This window comes from Oncorhynchus masou, chromosome 15, assembly GCF_036934945.1.
Source record: "Oncorhynchus masou masou isolate Uvic2021 chromosome 15, UVic_Omas_1.1, whole genome shotgun sequence".
Lineage (NCBI taxonomy): Eukaryota > Metazoa > Chordata > Actinopteri > Salmoniformes > Salmonidae > Oncorhynchus > Oncorhynchus masou.
The window spans coordinates 19,032,608-19,054,980 of NC_088226.1; the positions used below are offsets into that span (position 1 = coordinate 19,032,608).

At 44.0% G+C, this 22,373-nt stretch overlaps 1 protein-coding gene across 1 annotated transcript in view; it reads right to left on the reverse strand.

The window, feature by feature from the left end:
• LOC135555823 (deleted in malignant brain tumors 1 protein-like) overlaps positions 1-13,532 on the reverse strand; it is a 46,877-nt gene extending 33,345 nt beyond the window's left edge. Inside the window, exons 1-3 of the mRNA XM_064988582.1 lie at positions 13,384-13,532; positions 3,457-3,486; positions 878-1,186 (exon numbers count right to left, since the gene is read on the reverse strand). Of these exons, the coding sequence (XP_064844654.1) occupies positions 878-1,186; positions 3,457-3,486; positions 13,384-13,423 (379 nt within the window). The 5' untranslated portion in view covers positions 13,424-13,532. The remainder of the gene's footprint in view (positions 1-877; positions 1,187-3,456; positions 3,487-13,383) is intronic.
• Positions 13,533-22,373: the final 8,841 nt, after the last annotated feature.

Below are 22,373 nucleotides of genomic sequence, written 5' to 3' on the forward strand. Positions count from 1 at the left end.
TAATCTTTCTCGACAAGAGAACACTATGTTAGAATACATTATGAAGAGATATCCAAACTCTTGCATTAAAGAACGTATAATCTCGGAACCCAGTGTTCACCCATTAATGTTTAGTTGCTCACCTATAACAGATCATTCAAAAGAGTCACTTTGAGGGGGAGCTGAAGTCTTGACTGAATACCCTAGTCTCATACTGACATCGGTATGACCCCCTCGTGGCTAAAGACCTCTTTAGGAATGTTGAAGATGACAGAGTTGCTACTTGTGGTTTTGTCCATTCTGAACGAGCCTAAAGACTTCTGAAATTTGAACGCTCCACCCAAGTGTTGTGTTGTGACGGAGCAGATGATGTCAACTCCGTCACCCCAGGCAACCTCTGCGGCAGATCTCAGATTTATTTGGGGCTTTTAGATGGTCACTTGCTGTTCCCAGTCCACCTGGTCATGCTGCTTCTCCAGTTTCAACTGTTCTGCTTGTGGCTATGGAACCCTGACCTGTTCAGCAGACCTGCTACCTTGTCCCGGACCTGCTGTTTTCGATTCTCTCTCTCTACCGCACCTGCTGTCTCTAACTCTGAATGATCGGCTATGATAAGCCAACTGACATTTACTCCTGAGGTGCTGACCTGTTCCACCCTCTACAACCACGGTGATTATTATTCATTTTTGACCCTGCTGGTCATCTATGAACATTGCATATAACTGACTCAACACATTTCAATTCACGAGCAATGGTATTCCAAATGAATTCAGTTGTGAATCTACCCCATTGTTCATTTGTTTTTTTATGTTAATGTTTTTCTTTTGCGAGGATCTCAAATTGTTTGTGCATCACTCATGTCACAAGATGTCAATAGCACAATAAAACCACCTCCTACCTGAGAGGCAGACAACACCAGCATCTTCACCATGATTGCAGTTATGTTTTGTAGTGTGTGAGCACTGTCTGAGTGTGCTTTCACTACCAGAGCATTCAATATCATCCATCCAGATCTGCCCAGTGCCCTGACCAAAGTAGGCAGACCCTGGGGAACTCATAGCACTCCCACAGCCCAGCTGTTTACAGACCACCTTAGCATCATTCATATCCCAGTTGTCATCACACACTGTTCCCCACTGGCTGTTGTGATAGATCTCCACTCTCCCAGAGCAGGAACCATTCCCATTGACCAGCCTGACCTGGGCACCTTGCAGGTTTGGGGGAGGGACAAAAATGAAGGCCATTGTCATTCAAGTCATGGAACTGGACAGTTTTTTTTATATCTCATCACCCATTACGTGATATCAACTAAAGCAATGGAAATGTGTCAGGCAGGGAGGGGGGTGGCATTGACTAGTCTTATCTGGGCATTCTCTATGAGGTTAAAAGACACAGACAGTTATACATCCAAATTCATGGCTGTGGTAAACGTCAAAACAAATTGTAAAAAATATCTGCACACTATAAAATGATGGGCAATTTTTTTTCGTAGCCCAGAGCTGGTTAAATATGGACAGAGCACACACTGGGTTATTTGGACCCACACAGTTGTGCTGCATGGATAACCCAACATGTCGGGTTGTTGGGATACACCAAACATGGGTTAATTTAACCATCAGTTGTTGTTTTTTAACCATCATTTGTGTTGACCGAACAGCTAGGTATTTTTTAACGTAATCCATAGGGTATTTATTTTCAGGAGGTGTGACCTATTATGGGCGTGACTTTCATATAGTTATTTTTGGCCACCCATGAGAGTAAATGTCATGCCTGTTTATCATTTTAAGTTTGTATACCACTAATTTTCTATATTTTTGCACATGACATATTCTAATATAAAATTCACAACATTGAGAAAAAATGTTGGGATGTGTATTATCTTATGTACCAGTGGCGGTTAGTGCCGTTTAAGATGAGGGAGGAGGACTTGATTTCATGAGCATGACCATATTTCTAATACAGCATATTGGATGACTCATTCATAGTCCATTCACCCAGTTCAATGTAACAGCGATAGCTTAAGGCTACTACATGATACTCAAATTTTCCCTATACCCATCATGAGGTTGCTACAACCGAGCCTATGAAGGAAAGTTTACAATGTAGCTGCACATAGGTTGAGAAACAAATTTGAGGTGACAGACGGTGACACATGGACAGACAGGTTTTTTAGCCTGGTCACATACAGCTGATGTGCTGTGCATTGTAGTCCACAAGCAAAGGGAAGAGGAGAGATGCGAGAAGGACCCGGTGGCAATAAATTAGTAATACCAAAAGCTTACCTTGACTTGGAAGAATTCCAGTGTTATTTTGGAAAGTCATAGCCAGCTAGCTAACAAAGCATCCCTCTGTTTGAGCAGGGTGTTTCAGTAGGCAAAATCTGCTAGCTAAGTAAGTGGTACTGAAAAGACAAAATCTCTCTATTTCTCCTTGATTCGGGAATAAATTAATTTGTTCAAAACGGTTCAACTATTGATGTTTTCTCTGGTTGAGTTAACAACTCACCACATTTTATACACTGCACTGCACTGCTAGCTGTAGCGTACGCTTTCAGTACCAGATTAATTATTTGATCCTTTGATTGTGTGGACAACATGTCAGTTCATGCTGCAAAAGCTCTGATAGGCTGCAGGATGTCCTCCAGAATTTGTCATAATTACTGTGTAAGTCTATGGAAGGGGGTGAGAACCATGAGCGTCCTAGGTTTTGTATTGAAGCCAATGTGCCCAGAGGAGGACGGAAGCTAGTTGTCCTCAAGCTACACCATTGTGCTACCCTACAGAGTGCTGTTGAGGCTACTGTAGGCCTTTGCAAAATAGTGTGTTTTAAGCAATTATTTGTTTTAAGCAATTATTTGGTGACTATATTTAGTATAATTTTATCTAAATAGGATAACTACTGTATGTAAATGTTTATAATTGACATTTTTTATTGAATTTCACTGAGGAGGATGGTCCTCCCCTTCCAACTCTGAGGAGCCTCCGCTGAAATGTACATATCCCAACATTGGGATGTGCATAGGCTTTTAACGAACTCATACACTTTTATAAGCTTCATTGAAGTTACAAACGTATCAATGTTCAACCTTAATATGTGATAACAATACAACAGAACATATTAACCGGAATGACAACAAGGATTATCAAGCCACACCTCCTTGACCCACTGGGTGCTGGATTGTTTATGCTGGGTTATTGAGATATACTCAATAACCCAGCATAAACAACCCAGCATCAATAACGAGCCTGCAACCCAGCAGTTGGGTCATCCAAACAACCCAGCATTTTCTTTTGTGATATGTGCAGCATACTATGAATGCGCTATAGTATGAACTACGACCAATTCTAATGTTAATGTTAAGACATCTTAATATCAATATTTGGATGTCAAAAAGATGTCTATGCTAAAGATATTGTTTTGTTTCACGCAATGGTTTCAGGAATTGACATAACTAAAACCAAAAGGAGATTCACTTACCTGCAGGTAGAGGTCCATTCCATAGATAGACTAGTAAAGAAAAACAAATTGAAATTGAAATTAGTGGTAGTCAATGTCTCAAAATATTCACACAGCTGAGACAAAAACTTTTCAGTAAGACAAAACTGAAGATGAGCCAGCAGGCAATATTCTGTGGTTCACCACAAACTGTCACGAGAAGCATGCTGTGTGATTGGTCAGTTCAGTATGTGAAAGGCAATGTCTATTTTAGTGAGGATACTGAGAATGAATTTAGTTTGTGCTAACTAAACAATCAAACATGAATGATGTACTAATCAGAGTTCTGCCCAAAGAATGTAATAGTGGCGCTGCACCACATGTGGGCATTATTTGACTCTATTTGTTATCATTTAAGGCCAGGCAACACACACTAATAGGGTAGTGTCTGCTCTACACTGCAGGAAATGGCAGTTACGGCGGTTAAAGAAATGACAAAATAGCAGTCTGCTTTCAGGACCTTTTTCTCTCGTTTGCCTTAAATTCTTACTGTATTCCTAATTGTCCACTACAACTACGTAAAGGCCCAGGGCAGTCTAAAACTGGATTTTCTGTTGTTTTATATACACTCAGTGGCCAATTTATTAGGTACGTTCATCTAGTACCGGGTAGGACCCCACTTTAACTCCAGAACACCTTGAATTATTCGGGGAGTGGATGATACAAGGTGCATTTCAACCTGGTCTCAGAGCATTTCGTGTTATATTATGGAAAGTTGCTAATTAGTTAAAATGCTAAAGTTGTCCGCGATGAGATTCGAACTCGCAAACTTTGGTTTGCTAGACATGTGTTGTCCATGATGAGCTTTTAACTAGATGTTTGTGTTAGATGCCTACCCATGCACCTCAACCAACCACCCTACTTTTGTTTTTTCCTTAAGTAACCATCTATCTTATGCAACCATACCAAATGTAACATATCATACTAATTTGAGTGCCCCAGACCAGGCTGGGCTTCAAATGTTGCTCAATTGGCATAAAACAAACTAACGTGCCAGGAATACATTCCCCACCCCATTACACCACCACCACCAGTCTGTACTGTTGACACCAGGCAGGATAGGGCCATGGACTCATGGTGCTTATGCCAAATCCTGACTCTGCCATCAGCATGATACAACAGGAACAGGGATTTGTCAGACCAGGCAATGTATTTCCACTCCTCAATTGTCCATTGTTGGTGATCCCGTGCCCACTATCAGCTAAAAACTCTTCTTGTTTTTAGCTGATAGGACTGGAACCCGTTATAGTCATCTGCTGCCCATCCATGACAAGGACAGTATAACGTCTAGAAATTCTAGAAATGCGAAGGTTGCGAGTTTGAATCTCATCACAGTCAACTTTAGCATTTTAGCTAATTTGCAACTTTTCAACCACTTACTACTTTTTAGCTACTTTGCAACTACTTAGCATGTTAACTAACCCTTCCCCTAACCTTAACCCTTTAACCTAACTCCTAAACTTAATCCTAACCTTAACCCTAACCTCTACCCCTAGCCTAGCTAACATTCGCTGTTGATCGTGTCGTTGTTGATGTGCATAGGCAACTGAGGGAGAGAGCCTACCAGTTCATAGTGTTTGATCAATAGGACTGTAAAAGTTTTCAAAAGTAAGAGGACTCCTGTGGTATTTATACTGAACCAAAATATAAATGCAACATGCAACAATTTCAAAGATATTACTGAGTTACAGTTCAAAGAAGGAAATCAGTCAATTTAAATAAAATCATTAGGCCCTAATCTATGGATTCCACATAACTGGGGAGCCAAGCCCAGCCAACCAGAATGATTATTAACCCCCCTGCTACCCAGACTACTTGCATTGCCCCCCTCTTTTACACTGCCGCTACTCTCTGTAATTATATATGCATAAGTCACTTTAATAACTCTACCCACATGTGTATATATTACCTCAATAACCTGGACTAACCAGTGCCCCCGCACTGTTATACACTTGAGTGAAGACCCAAAAGCGGTTTAACAGAAACAGAGCTCTTCAATGAGAAAACAGGACAATAGACTGGCACAATAGACTACCCGCAGAGAGGGCGACAAATGAAACATAAAGTCCCTCTGATGAATAGCTAGAGAGTCCCCGTCTTAGCAGCAGAGGAGAATAGCTGGGTAGCGGCGACAGGCTGCAGGTCGCTCTGGGCCGGTGCGGGTCACAGAGGAACGGTGGTACCTGATCACACGTAGCATCAGATGAACTGGACACAGTGCAAACGAAAGACAGTTAGAAGTGTACAGGATGCACCTGCCAGGCAGACTCCGACAGGACAGGACGAGGAGGAAGCAAACGAGACGATAGCTTGCTTCTGGCATGAGAAACACAAACGAGAATCTGACACCGAAAGTAGCAGGAACAGAGAGAGAAATAGAGACCTAATCAGAGGGGAAAAAGGGAACAGGTGGGGAAAGGGTGAACGAGGTAGTTAGGGGAGATGAGGAACAGCTGGAGAAGGAGAGAAAGAGAAGGTAACCTAATAAGACCAGCAGAGAGAGACAGAGTGAAGAGAAAGGACAGGAACAGACATAATAAGACATGACAGTACCCCCACTCACCGAGCGCCTCCTGGCGCACTCGAGGAGGAAACCTGGCGGCAACGGAGGAAATCTCCGATCAGCGAACGGTCCAGCACGTCCCGAGAGGGAACCCAACTCCTCTCCTCAGGACCGTACCCCTCCCAATCCACTAGGTACTGATGACCACGGCCCCGAGGACGCATGTCCAAAATCTTACGGACCCTGTAGATAGGTGCGCCCTCGACAAGGATGGGGGGGGGACGAGCGGGGGCGCGAAGAACGGGCTTAACACAGGAGACATGGAAGCCCAGGTGGACGCGACGAAGACATCGCAGGAGAAGAAGTCGCACTGCGACAGGATTAATGACTTGAGAAATACGGAACGGACCAATGAACCGCGGGGTCAACTTGCGAGAAGCTGTCTTAAGGGGAAGGTTCTGAGTGGAGAGCCATACTCTCTGACCGCAACAATATCTAGGACTCTTGGTTCTACGCTTATTAGCGGCTCTCACAGTCTGCGCCCTATAACGGCAAAGTGCCGACCTGACCCCCTTCCAGGTGCGCTCACAACGCTGGACAAAAGCCTGAGCGGAGGGGACGCAGGACTCGGCGAGCTGAGATGAGAACAGCGGAGGTTGGTACCCGAGGCTACTCTGAAAAGGAGATAGACCGGTCGCAGATGAAGGAAGCGAGTTGTGGGCGTACTCTGCCCAGGGGAGCTGTTCTGACCAAGACGCAGGGTTACGAAAAGAAAGACTGCGTAAGATGCGACCAACAGTCTGATTGGCCCGTTCGGCTTGGACCGTTAGACTGGGGATGGAAGCCGGACGAGAGACTGACGGAAGCCCCAATCAAACGGCAAAACTCCCTCCAAAATTGAGACGTGAACTGCGGGCCTCTGTCCGAAACGACGTCTGACGGAAGGCCATGAATTCGGAAAACATTCTCGATGATGATCTGTGCCGTCTCCTTAGCAGAAGGGAGCTTAGCGAGAGGAATAAAATGAGCCGCCTTAGAGAATCTATCGACAACCGTAAGATTAACTGTCTTCCCCGCTGACGAAGGCAGTCCGGTGATAAAATCTAAGGCGATGTGAGACCACGGTCGAGAGGGAATGGGAAGCGGTCTGAGACGGCCGGCAGGAGGAGAGTTTCCGGATTTAGTCTGCGCATACCGAACAAGCAGCGACAAAACGACGCGTGTCACGTTCCCGAGTGGGCCACCAGAAACGCTGGCGAATGGAAGCGAGCGTACCCCGAACGCCGGGGTGGCCGGCTAACTTGGCAGAGTGGGCCCACTGAAGAACGGCCAGACGAGTAGGAACGGGAACGAACAGAAGGTTCCTAGGACAAGCTCGCGGCGACGGAGTGTGAGTGAGTGCTTGCTTTACCTGCCTCTCAATTCCCCAGACAGTCAACCCGACAACACGCCCCTCAGGGAGAATCCCCTCGGGGTCGGTGGAGACTTCAGAAGAACTGAAGAGACGAGATAAAGCATCAGGCTTGGTGTTCTTTGAGCCCGGACGATAAGAAATAACGAACCCGAAATGAGCGAAAAACAGAGCCCAACGAGCCTGACGCGCATTAAGTCGTTTGGCTGAACGGATGTACTCAAGGTTCCTATGGTCAGTCCAAACGACAAAAGGAACGGTCGCCCCCTCCAACCACTGTCGCCATTCGCCTAGGGCTAAGCGGATGGCGAGCAGTTCGCGATTACCAACATCATAGTTACGTTCCGACGGCGATAAGCGATGAGAAAAAAACGCGCAAGGGTGGACCTTGCCGTCAGAGAGGGAGCGCTGAGAAAGAATGGCTCCCACGCCCACCTCTGACGCGTCAACCTCAACAACGAACTGTCTAGAGATGTCAGGTGTAACAAGAATAGGTGCGGATGTAAAACGATTCTTGAGAAGATCAAAAGCTCCCTGGGCGGAAACGGACCACTTAAAGCACGTCTTGACAGAAGTAAGGGCTGTGAGGGGAGCTGCCACCTGACCAAAATTACGGATGAAACGACGATAGAAATTCGCGAAGCCAAGAAAGCACTGCAGCTCGACGCGTGACTTAGGAACGGGCCAATCAATGACAGCCTGGACCTTAGCGGGATCCATCTTAATGCCCTCAGCGGAAATAACGGAACCGAGAAAAGGGACAGAGGAGGCATGAAAAGTGCACTTCTCAGCCTTCACATAAAGACAGTTCTCTAAAAGGCGCTGGAGGACGCGTCGAACGTGCTGAACATGAATCGGGAGAGACGGTGAAAAAATCAGGATATCGTCCATGTAAACGAAAACAAAAATGTTCAGCATGTCTCTCAGGACGTCGTTAACTAGTGCCTGAAAGACAGCTGGAGCGTTAACGAGGCCGAAAGGAAGAACCCGGTATTCAAAGTGCCCTAACGGAGTGTTAAACGCCGTCTTCCACTCGTCTCCCTCCCTGATGCGCACGAGATGGTAGGCGTTACGAAGGTCCAATTTGGTGAAAAACCTGGCTCCCTGCAGGATCTCGAAGGCTGAAGACATAAGAGGAAGCGGATAACGATTCTTAACTGTTATGTCATTCAGCCCTCGATAATCCACGCAGGTGCGCAGGGACCCGTCCTTCTTCTGAACAAAAAAAACCCCGCTCTGGCGGGAGAGGAGGAGGAGACTATGGTACCGGCGTCGAGCGATACAGACAAATAATCCTCGAGAGCCTTACGTTCGGGAGCCGACAGAGAGTATAGTCTACCCCGGGGGGGAGTAGTTCCCGGAAGGAGATCAATACTACAGTCATACGACCGGTGTGGAGGAAGAGAAGTGGCCTTGGAACGACTGAACACCGTGCGCAGATCGTGATACTCCTCCGGCTCCCCTGTCAAATCACCAGGCTCCTCCTGTGAAGAAGAGACAGAGGAAACAGGAGGGATAGCAGACATTAAACAAGTCACATGACAAGAGACGTTCCAGGATAGGATAGTATTACTAGACCAATTAATAGAAGGGTTATGGCGAACTAGCCAGGGATGGCCCAAAACAACAGGTGTAAAAGGTGAACGAAAAATTAAAAAAGAAATGTTTTCGCTATGATTACCAGCGACAGTGAGGGTTAAAGGCAGCGTTTCACGCTGAATCTTGGGGAGAGAACTACCATCTAAAGCGAACAAGGCCGTGGGATCCCTTAACTGTCTGAGAGGAATGTCATGTTCCCGAGCCCAGGTCTCGTCCATAAAACAGCCCTCCGCCCCAGAGTCTATCAAGGCACTGCAGGAAGCAGATGAACCGGTCCAGCGGAGATGGACCGGAAAGGTAGTGCAGGATCTTGAAGGAGAGACCTGAGTAGTTGCGCTCACCAGTAGCCCTCCTCTTACTGATGAGCTCTGGCTTTTACTGGGCATGAAGTGACAAAATGACCAGCGGAGCCGCAGTAGAGACAGAGGCGGTTGGTGATTCTCCGTTCCTTCTCCTTAGCCGAGATGCGGATACCCCCAGCTGCATAGGCTCAGAACCCGAGCCGGCGGAGGAGGGTGGCAGTGATGCGGCAGGTGGCAGTGATGCGGAGAGGGGGCAACGGAGAACGCGAGCTCCTTTCCACGAGCTCGGCGACGAAGATCAAACCGTCGCTCTATGCGAATAGCGAGTGCTATTAAGGAGTCCATGCTGGAAGGAACCTCCCGGGAGAGAATCTCATCCTTAACCTCGGCGAGGAGACCCTCCAGAAAACGAGCGAGCAAAGCCGGCTCGTTCCAGTCACTAGAGGCAGCGAGAGTGCGAAACTCAATAGAATAATCCGTTATGGATCGATTCCCTTGACATAGGGAAGACAGGACCCTGGAAGCCTCCTCCCCAAAAACAGAACGGTCAAAAACCCGTATCATCTCCTCCTTAAAGTCCTGATACTGGTTAATACACTCAGCCCTCGCCTCCCAGATTGCCGTGCCCCACTCACGCGCCCGTCCGGTAAGGAGAGAAATGACGTAGGCGATGCGAGCTGTGCTCCTGGAGTAAGTGTTGGGCTGGAGAGAAAACACCTCATCACACTGAGTGAGGAATGAGCGGCATTCAGTGGGCTCCCCAGAGTAACACGGCAGGTTATTGATTCTGGGATCCGGAGACTCGGAAACCCTGGAAGTGGGCGGTGGATCGAGGTGGAGTTGGTGAATCTGTCTTGTGAGGTCGGAGACCTGGGTGGCCAGGGTCTCAACGGCATGTCGAGCAGCAGACAATTCCTCCTCGTGTCTGCCTAGCATCGCTCCCTGGATCTCGACAGCGGAGTGAAAAGGATCCGGAGTCGCTGGGTCCATCTTTGGTCAGATTCTTCTGTTATACACTTGAGTGAAGACCCAAAAGCGGTTTAACAGAAACAGAGCTCTTCAATGAGAAAACAGGAATGGCATAGATCCTCTTCCGACGTTGTCAATGGCACAATAGACTACCCGCAGAGAGGGCGACAAATGAAACATAAAGTCCCTCTGATGAATAGCTAGAGAGTCCCCGTCTTAGCAGCAGAGGAGAATAGCTGGGTAGCGGCGACAGGCTGCAGGTCGCTCTGGGCCGGTGCGGGTCACAGAGGAACGGTGGTACCTGATCACACGTAGCGTCAGATGAACTGGACACAGTGCAAACGAAAGACAGTTAGAAGTGTACAGGATGCACCTGCCAGGCAGACTCCGACAGGACAGGACAAGGAGGAAGCAAACGAGACGATAGCTTGCTTCTGGCATGAGAAACACAAACGAGAATCTGACACCGAAAGTAGCAGGAACAGAGAGAGAAATAGAGACCTAATCAGAGGGGAAAAAGGGAACAGGTGGGGAAAGGGTGAACGAGGTAGTTAGGGGAGATGAGGAACAGCTGGAGAAGGAGAGAAAGAGAAGGTAACCTAATAAGACCAGCAGAGAGAGACAGAGTGAAGAGAAAGGACAGGAACAGACATAATAAGACATGACACGCACATTGACTCTGTACCGGTACCCCCTGTATGTAGCTTCGCTATTGTTATTTTACTGCTGCACTTTATTTCTTTTTTTTTAGGTATTTATCTTAAAACTGCATTGTTGGTAAAGAAAGGGCTTGTAAGTAAGTATTTCACTGGTCTACACCTGTTCTATTTGTTGCATGTGACTAATAAAATGTGTTTTTTATTTTATAGAAATCTGCAAAAGTATCTAAAAACCTGTGTTTGCTTTGTCATTATGGGGTATTGTGGATAGATTGATTAAATAAATCAAAAATCATCAATTTTAGAATAAGGCTACAATGTAATAACATTTGGAAAAAAGTGAAGGGGTCTGAATACTTTCCGAATGCACTGTATGTGTGAATAGTTTTGATATAGAATGGACCATTTTCATGTACCTGTCTTGGATCAGGGAAATGGGATAGAAAATAAATAGCAAATTAAATAGCCTATAGAAATGTTGCGCAACATGAGCTCATGGGCTCTCGTGTTTGATTTGATTTTCTAAAACATTTGCATTGACGTCAGAGTGATTAGAGGGACAATAGAGTGCTGAGTACCCAGCAATGATCAAGTTTGGTAGGCTACTAATGACCATCAGCAGCATTAGAAGCCTATCGGCAGCAGCATCAGAAGCCTAGTTACCGTGACTAAACGGTCAGTTTGGCTGTAATACAGTCATTGTAACAGTCCTGTCTCCACCCCTCCTGCCACATGACTGCACCTGTCCTCACCTATAATGCATTACATAGATGGTGAAGAAGACTTCCCACTGGCGACTTGAAGCCAGAACCTCACCCACAGAGCTGTGCATGTCTGTGTGTGGTTAGACAAATCCTTAGATTTGGCCAAATAGAATACCATTGTAGTTAGACAGCTGAAGTTGTACTCTACACACAACTTACATATATTTGCTAGGTAAGAGTAGAAATATTGTCTTCATAAGCACACCAATATGATATTTACAGGATATGTTTTGTCTTTGTAACAAAAACACAATCACCAATTTTTAGATGATAAAAGGTATCCAGACGTAAGCTGGGCGATGTTTGTGTAATGTCCACGTGTAGCCTACACCTGTCGGGATACTAGTAGTTCTGGGATTTGTCCTCCGGGCAAAGGTCTAAGAGTGGACATAAGGAGAGACGAGCCAAGACGAGCCAGCGAGGCTGTAGAGCATTGTGTTGTAGGCAAGCTGAGCTGAGCTGACTCATGACTGGGCATTCAACTCGCAGTTGATACTGTTTCCACAGTTCCACTGTCTTTACATCTTGTTGAAACGTTGAAACTACATTGCAAGCTACTTTCATAGCAAAATGTTGTATATATTTTGATTTTATCTTCATTTAACTAGGCAAGTCAGTTAAGAAACACATTCTTATTTACAATGACGGCCTAAGAACAGTGGGTTAACTGCCTTGTTAATGGGGCAGAAAATGACTGATTTTTACCTCGTCAGCTCAGGGATTGGATCTAGCAACCTTTCGGTTACAGGTCCAACGCTCAAACCACTAGGTTACCTGCCACCCTCGTTGTAGAACGAGTGTCTTATGAAACACATTCCAAACCACTGGCTCTTGCTACCTTTCTATTACTGATTTGACAGGGGAATTTCAGCTTGATTGGCTAGCCAGCTTGGCTAAACACATGGTCAGTGCAGGCTTTAGCCTACATATGTGGAACTGAACTGAGCTGATCTTGAGATGGGCGATTCAGTCAGGAGGGGAGAAGTCCTCGACTTCAAAACTTTGTTCTCTCCATATAGAAAAGATAACTTAGCTTACCTCTGTACTCACTACTTCCAATGTTTCTTGTGATTGAATGGCAAAAACAAACCCAAGAAACACCCACGTCAAACCCACACCCCCAAGAAAACTGTTGTTTGGCTTCAATCATGAGGCCACAAGTGTTTCTTAATGACTAAGCTTCAAAACGAGGCCAAATCAGGAAGTTCAGTCACTCATCTTCTGGTAATTGTTATCATTATTTTAAGTTGAATTATTATTGAAATCAGTTTTAAAACTCAATCTCAATGTAGTCAAATACGTAAATTCTATGAAAACATAAATTGCTTGCATCAATTATCTGGCAGAAGTCAATATTTCCTTAGTCAAGAATACTATTGAGCATTTCAATCCTTTAACTAAACATTGACCGATCATTTGACTATTGGCTAGTGATTTATGACAGTCTGGAGAGATTACTCCTAGTTCTTACCCATTACTGACAGAGATCCAAATCTTTACTTGAGATTAAACTCAAACTCATTACATGGAAGGCCTAGCGTCTGCTGGTTTTAGATTCTTCCTTTCAATTAAGTGGGTTAACTGCCTTGTTCATGGGGCAGAAAATGACCTATAGGTGAGGGGAGTTCCTTATAAATCAATACTGTTTTCTCTATTTTCTGACATATTCCAGTAGATTGAACTTTTTGGAAATTAAACTCACCCATTGTCAGATAGAAGATATTCCATATTTGGGTCTTCATGTCAGAAATAAAGACATGTATTTTCTCTAGTCGACCTGAACAAGCGTTCTGGTGAAAAGTGTGTTGACCTGTCTCTGTCGCAAAATGTCTTGTGATGCTACTATATAAGTATGCATTTCCAGTTCACAGCTCACTGTCACTTCCCCATTTGTGCTGTGGCTGTATTTACTGCAGAGTAGACAGTTCTGTGGTCAATATAGCCCTTGTATGATTGGTGGAAAACCAAAAGAGACTCAAAAGAGAATGCATAGATTGATGGTCTTGACCTCGGAGACGTGTATCAGAGTCACGCCTTTTCCTTCCTAAAGAAGAATTGGAGACATAAGTGGAATTCCAAAACATGCAATGAGGATCCAGTTCAGTTTAGTGCAAATCACTCAACAGTTGGACCACACTGGAGGTGATTAAAGACACAGAAAGTGACACCACACCAATGAATATAAAAACTAGTTTGGAATTCGACCCAATGGATCAAATATGCTGAATATTTTGATTGGATACAAAAAGCTAAATAGAATAAAGCAATACCATCATTTCAAATGTCTAGTTTAAGTGTCGACTACAGCCACCGTAGTTGTTATACTTTTGCATCTTAATTCAAATTTTTTATTTCACTAGGCAAGTCAGTTAAGAACAAATTCTTATTTACATTGTCTCATGTACAGTAGTTAACTTATTGTGGTTAACATTTACCAGACTCTCACAGACTAACTGTTTAGTATACAGATGCAACTTTATTTTGTGAAATAGTTTCTCCACTTGATGTTGACTTATGTTATTTCCTGATATAAAATGTGAGCAGTGTTGAGGAAAGTGTCTCTGAAAATATAGTTTACCAAGCAACAAATTACTTCACACTGGAGGAAAAACATTCATCTACTATATAGCTACCGTTGAGAGAAATCATTTGACCAAGTAATCCACTACTTCAAAAATACCTCCTGAAAATGTAATTTATTACAAAATGTAATTTATTACAAAATATATATATTTTAACATGACTGGAAGAACACATAGAGTCAGATATTAACATGAATACATTCAGTTGGACAACTGACTAGGTATCCTCCTTTCCTTTTGTAACAGTATAGGGAGATCTGTATGACAGCCAGAGAGAGAGTGTGTATCGGCTTAGCCCAGTGGCTCGGGAGAAAAAAACAGTAATATAGCAAATTAGCAAAATAGCAAAATAGTAATTAACTACTGAATAGATTATTTGAATTTAGATTAACTACCAATCAAAATGTAGTTAGATTACTAGTTGAATTAAATGAAGTGGAACTACTTCCCAACACTATGTCAGATATAGTTTATGTTACAGCTACTGAGATTTGACTGTCTGCATGTCTCTTTCATAAGGGTTTGATTTTAAGTCAGTTTCATTTACATTTATTATGCCTCTTTCCCCTAGTTGGAGGCTTTGGTGGAAAACATAAAAATTCTCTCTATATATATAGCGACATGTCATTTTAATGGAATATGTTGAACATCCTTTTACGGTCTGTTTAAAAATGCTGATCTGTTATGGACTATGGAGTCCCTGCAAGCTCATTCAATCTCAATTCAATTTCAATTTAAGGCCTTTATTAGCATGGAAAACATATGTTTACATTGCCAAGGCAAGTGAAAGAGATAATAAATAACAGTGAAATAAACAATACAAAATGAACAGTAAACATTACACTCACAAAAGCTCCGAAAGAATAAAGACATTTCAAATGTCATTATGTCTATATACAGTGTTGTTACGACGTGCAAATAGTTCAAGTACAAAAGGGAAAATAAATCAACATAAATATAGGTTGTATTTACAGTGGAGTTTGTTCTTCACTGGTTGCCTTTTTCTTGTGGCAACAAGTCACAAATCTTGCTGCTGTGATGGCACACTGTGGTATTTCACCCAATAGATTGGATTTGTTTTCAAATTGTTTTCAAATTGTTTGTGGGTCTGTTTAATCTGAGGGAAAGACAGTGGGGGAAAAAGTATTTAGTCAGGCACCAATTGTGCAAGTTCTCCCACCTTTTTTGGAACACCATTATTTTTGTCTTACTGAGATTTACTGTTAGGGCACAGATCTGACAGAATCTTTGCAGAAGATCTCAGTGCTGCTGTAGGCACCTCCTTGGTTGGGGACAGAAGCACCAGATCATCAGCAAACAGTAGACATTTGACTTCAGATTCTAGTAGGGTGAGGCCGGGTGCTGCAGACTGTTCTAGTGCCCTGGCCAATTCGTGGATACATATGTTGAAGACAGTGAAGCTTAAGCTGCATCCCTGTCTCACCCCTGGCCCTATGGAAAGAAATGTGTGTTTTTTGCCTATTTTAAACACACATTTGTTTGTGTACATGGATTTTATAATGTCTTGTGTTTTTCTCCCAACACCACTTTCCATTAATTTGTATTGCAGATCCTCAAGCCAAATTGAGTCTAAAGCTTTTTTGAAATCAACAAAGCATGAGAAGACTTTGCCTTTGTTTTGTTTGTTTTTCAATTAGGATGGGCAGGTTGAATACATGGTCTGTCGTACGGTAATTTGGTAAAAAGCCAAATTGACATTTGCTCAGTATACTGTTTTCCCTGAGGAAATGTATGAGTCTGCTGTTAATGATAATGCAGAGGATTTTCCCAAGGTTGCTGTTGACGCATAGCCCCCGGTAGTTATTGGGGTCAAATTTGTCTCCACTTTTGTGGATTTGGGTGATCAGTCCTTGGTTACAAATATTGGGGAAGATGCCAGAGCTGAGGATGATGTTAAATAGTTTAATTTGTAGTCTGTATATTTTATAATTTCACTTAAGTTTACCATCGACCCCACAGGCATTTTTGGGTTGGAGGGTTTGTATTGTGTCCTGTAATTCATTCAATGTAATTGGATAATCCAGTGGGTTCTGGTAGTTTTTAACAGTTGATTCTAAGATGTGTATGTTTTTGCTGTTTATTCTTTGTTATAGAGCCAAAACGATTGGAGAAGGGATTTATCCATACATCTCTGTTTTGTTGTTGTTTGTTTAGAGTTTTGCCAATTTTCCCAGATGTGGTTAGATTCTATGGATTCTTCAATTACATTGAAAAGATTGACATTCTGTTCCTTCTTTTTCCGTAGTGTATTTCTGTATTGTTTTAGTGATTCGCCATAGTAAAGGCGTAGGCTCAGGTTTTCTGGGTCTCTATGTTTCTGCTTGGGTAGGTTTCTCAATTTCTTTCTTAGGTTTTTGCATTGTTCATCAAACCATTTGTCATTGTTGTTAATTTTCTTAGCTTAGAGGTCAAATATACTGTTTAGGTTTCCTACTGCCAAGTTTACACCTTCACTATTAAAGTGAAACCTTGTCCCGTAAATCGTCGAGATTGAATTTGTTGTTGCATAAATGTTTTTTTGGTAGATTTCCACACTCTTTTCCTTCCATCTATAGCATTTCTTAATATTATTCAGTTCCTTTGGCTTTGATGCCTCATGATTTGAGCATAGCTCTGTTCAAGTAGAGTGTGATTTTGCTGTGGTCTGATAGGGGTGTCAGTGGACTGACTGAACACTCCAAGATACATTGGGTTGAGGTCAGGGATAAAGTAGTCTACAGTACTACTGCTAAGAGATGAGCATTAGGTGTACCTACCATAGGAGTCCCCTCGAAGCCTGCCATTGACTATGGACATACCCAGTGTCTGACAGAGCTGCAGGAGTTGTGACCCATTTATGTTGTAGTAGTTGTGTCTAGGGGGGCATATGGGGGGAGGGAATGCTGTCACCTTCAGATAGGTGTTTGTCCCCCTGTGTGCTGAGGGTGTTGGGTTCTTGTCCAGTTCTGGCATTTAGGTCGCCACAGACTAGTGCATGTCCCTGAGCCTGGAAATCTCTAAAATGGAGAAGCTGTCATCGTTAAAGTATGTGGATTCTATTGGGGGGATATAGGTACCACACATGAGGACATTTTTCTCTGTTGAGATCATTTCCTTATTAATTTCCAGCCAGATGTAAAATGTTCCTGTTTGGACTAATTTAATGGAGTGGATTAGGTCTGCTCTATAGCAAATTAGCATACCCCCTGAGTCTCTTCCCTCTTTCACACCTGGTAGTTTGCTGGCTTGTCTGGGATTGTCTTGCTCTCTGTCACCATTTCTCACTCTCCAAGACAAAGAGTTATAAAAGTGGTCTTTCACACCTAGGTGTGATACTTTGTGACCTCACAGGACTACAAAAGGACTCTGTTGTCTCCGCCTCACTCTCTTAGCTCTTAGCCTCTTATCCTGCTGAACCTCTCAGGCTGGACCTTTCTCGAGGAGGGAGAAGAACCTCCATCCTCAGTAGACCGACCACAGGTCCTGGACCTTTGACTTTAATGGCAAGAACTGGTGAACAGATAAGTTAGGGAAAGAACATTTTAGGGAATAGTACATACATTGGGATGGAAGAGCCCATGCACTACACAGTCTCAGAAGGAGACTTAGTCATTAAAAAGCTAGTAGCCTCAACGGTACATTTAAGATAACCTTCTTCAAGGAAAGAAGGAGAAGACAATTAGAGCACAGTCTGCAACTCAAGCAAGGAGCCAACAGAGAAGAGCAACAAGCAAAAGGACACCAACTCCTGACCAAAGGAGGAACCATCGAACTCAACCAGAAAGGACACATCTTCCGTTGTTCTCCTCCATGCGGCCTGAACAATCAAGAAGCCACAACAGACTTTGATCACAGAGTAGAACATCATTTAATGTTCAGGATCTCCAGGTCTTCACTTCTTGTCCTTCATTCTATTTCCTACCTGTTCATGACCATTCTCATTATGTTTGTGAATATTTTGATTACTAAATGTTGATTGTATAAAGAACCGGTGTGTGTATTGTTACCTTCAGGTGAATCAGTGTATTACTATTATTTAAAATTGTAGTCTTACAGAGACTAAAATAACTCATAAGTCTAGTCTTCTTAGAAGGCCATTTCATCCAATAGCTGGACTGGTGCCCGATTGAATCATTTTACAGTAAATAAGTGTACCCACTACCCTACATATGTAACGTTTTCTTCCTGGTCGTACTCGATTCCAAGTGTATCGGCCAATCAACCAACCCTCAAAATGTCCACAGACTAACCCATCTTTCCCATGACACTACCATTTTACAATACATCCTTCTATTTTACTGTGATGTCTTGAACCATTTCTACAGAGATTGCCCTAAAAAAATAAATGAATACTCTTATGTAGTCACTGGCGTCGCAATTGTGTCATGTTAAAACCGTTGCACCGGTCTTTTCCAACTCTTACGCCAGGTTCGGCAATTGACCTGTCTTATATCAGGTCGCTCGCGCTCAAATGGGCAGGGTGGATATATTTGAGATACGTCCTTCACAACATGACCCCAAGTGCTAATTTTAGGCAGCGCTGATAGGGACATTTAAGACCAACCAAAAGCTGGTTTTAGCAGTAATGCAGTTGCTTATTTAACAGCGGAAACGCAGCCTGTCCAGCTGTGATGCACGGTGCCCATATACACATTGAACAAGAGTAGCCTAATGTGCTGTTGGTACCTGTATACTTCGATTATAGAAACAGAAACAAATGTTTTTTTTTCTCATTTCATTTTATTCGATGAAAAACCATGCATAGCCTTCCGTCCTCTCAGTGATGTTTTTGTTTGCGGTCTGCCCAATGCAATCTCGGTAGTAGTCAAGACTGTCCATAAAGGGTTTGAATCCTGAGATCGCCTGAAAATACAGCTTAATCACACAAAGCTATATTCATATATAAAGTTTGAGATAAGTGAAACAGTGAGCTGACATTCTCTGTTTTTATCTATGCTTTGTAGGCAGCCCACATTGTTTTAGCCACGCAGGTCCAGTTTTGGACGTGTGGGAAACCTCCCCCCCGTGACGTAGGCTACGTGTCCTTGCCCATCATTTCATATCTTCAAAACCCAAGTCCTCCGTTTGTTCTACTATATAATTGGTGTTGTTTAAAAAAAAAGTGATTGGTTGTTCGTCCTCTTTTCAGGCCTTACAAATAATGACTTTCATATTGCTTATTTGACAATGTTTGGCATGTTCATGCTCAGCCATAATGACATTTACAGTAGGCCTGGCCCCTATATCAGTGTGAATGGTATTGAAGACATGCAAATACTTAGAACAATGTGGCCTTCAAAAAGGGTTCAAGTTAACATATTTAGCAAAGATGGGTCTACATTTTGTTGATTAGTTTGTGTCAACCAGTCAGGATGCTGCCACCACCATGCTTCACCGTAGGGATGGTGCCAGGTTTCCTCCAGAAGTGACGATTGGCATTCAGGCTAAAGAGTTCAATCTTGGTTCATCAGACCAGAGAATCTTGTTTCTCATCGTCTGGGAGTCCTTTAGTTGCCTTTTGGCAAACTCCAAGCGGGCTGTCAAGTGCCTTTTACTGAATAGTAGTTTCCATCTTGCCACTCTACCATAAAGGCCTGATTGTTGGAGTGCTGCATAGATGGCAGAATCTTCCAGAAGGACAACCATCTTCAAAGAGGAGCTGGAGCTCTGTCAGAGTTAATGATTGGGTTCTTGGTCACCTCCCTGACCAAGGCCCTTCTCCTCAGATTGCTCAGTTTGGCCGGGCGGCAAGCTCTAGGAAGAGTCTTGGTGGTTCCAAACTTCTTCTATTTAAGAATGATGGAGGCCACTGTGTTCTTGTGGACCGTCAATGCTTCGGCAATGGTTTGGTACCCTTCCCCAGATCTGTGCCTTGATACAATCCTGTCTAGGCTTGGTTTTTGCTCTGACATGCAGTCAACTATGGGTCCACATTCAGACAGGCCTTTCCAAATCATGTCCAATCCATTGAATGTTCCAAAGGTGGTGTTACCCTCTCCGCGGTTTCAAGATCCTATTTTGCTACATTTTCTATCAAAGTTAATAATTGCAAATTTGCTCAACTTTTCAGGGGATATGTACATCAAAGCACATCGTTTGACTTTGAAGTCACAGTTGCGTGAGCCAAGAAAGCAGTCGTGCGAACTGGAAACGAGTCCTTTGTTATAGGTCAGTTTGATTTTGTCACTGTCTACCAAGTCGCTCGTGACAATGTTCATGGAGACCCAAACGCACAAATTAGCCTGTTAAAATTGCATTGCAGACATTAATATATAAATATCCTATTGAAACAAGGCTAGACAGAGAACATCATAAATGTTATTCATGTAAGGAACTTGAAAGACCTTCCATTATGACAACTTAGTTACTGTAATACACAGAGACTCACTCTTGATCCTTGTAACATCCTGGGGGGAGAGATGGGGGACATGTATACATACAGAGGCAGTGGTGTTGTGGGGGGGGGGTAGAGAGATGGGGGACATGTATACATACAGAGGCAGTGGTGTTGGGGGGGGGGGGGGGGTAGAGATATGGGGGACATGTATACATACAGAGGCAGTGGTGTTATGGGGGGGGGGTAGAGAGATGGGGGACATGTATACATACAGAGGCAGTGGTGTTGTGGCCGGGCGGGGGGGGGGGTGGTAGAGATATGGGGGACATGTATACATACAGAGGCAGTGGGTGTTGTGGGGGGGTAGAGAGACGGGGGACATGCTGGATTTCAAAGCACACTGCAACAGTTTGGAAGTCACGAGTCCTTTGTTTAGGTCAGTTTGATTTTGTCACTGTCTACCAAGTCGCTCGTGAAAATTCATGGAGTCGCACAAATTAGCCTGTACATACAGAGGCAGTGGTGTTATGGGGTGGGGGGTAGAGAGATGGGGGACATGTATACATACAGAGGCAGTGGTGTTATGGGGGTGGGGGGTAGAGAGATGGGGGACATGTATACATACAGAGGCAGTGGTGTTATGGGGTGGGGGGTAGAGAGATGGGGGGACATGTATACATACAGAGGCAGTGGTGTTGTGGGGGGGGGTAGAGAGATGGGGGACATGTATACATACAGAGGCAGTGGTGTTGTGGGGTGGGGGGTAGAGAGATGGGGGACATGTATACATACAGAGGCAGTGGTGTTGTGGGGGGGGTAGAGAGATGGGGGACATGTATACATACAGAGGCAGTGGTGTTGTGGGGGGGTAGAGAGATGGGGGACATGTATACATACAGAGGCAGTGGTGTTGTGGGGGGGAGAGAGATGGGGGACATGTATACATACAGAGGCAGTGGTGTTGTGGGGGGGGGGAGATGGGGGACATGTATACATACAGAGGCAGTGGTGTTGTGGGGGGGTAGAGAGATGGGGGACGTGTATACATACAGAGGCAGTGGTGTTGTGGGGGGATAGAGAGATGGGGGACATGTATACATACAGAGGCAGTGGTGTTGTGGGGGGGGAGAGATGGGGGACATGTATACATACAGAGGCAGTGGTGTTGTGGTGGGGGGGGGTAGAGAGATGGGGGACGTGTATACATACAGAGGCAGTGGTGTTGTGAGCGTACTGGAATCGTGTCACTGAGTTTCCACGGACATAGATAGGATGTATCTACAGACAATGTGCTACAATGTGAGCATACTGGTAACGTGGTACAGTTTGTGACTGATGGTGGGGGGGTAGTGGGAGCACATAGATAATGTGCTACAGTACAGAGGCAGTGCTGTTGGTGGTAATACATACCTTCTCCTCCCCTTCATCTACACTGATTGAAGTGGATTTAACAAGTGACATCAATAAGCGATCATAACATTTACCTGGATTCACCTCGACAGTCTGTCATGGAAATAGCAGGTGTTCCTAAAGTTTTGTCCACTCAATGTATTGTCTAAACTACATTGAGGGGCCAATAAGGAACCTAAAAAATAAGCCCCCCCCAAAAAAACAACAAAAAACTGTAGTATAACCCTTAAAGGGACTCTTGTATGAATCTTGAATGTGTTATTGTAACGTGACCTGCTATAGTCCCTGGTCCACCAAAATGCTGATCTTCAAGTCCCACCACAATCTTACTTTCAGCCTAATAGTGGACCCACCACCAGTTAA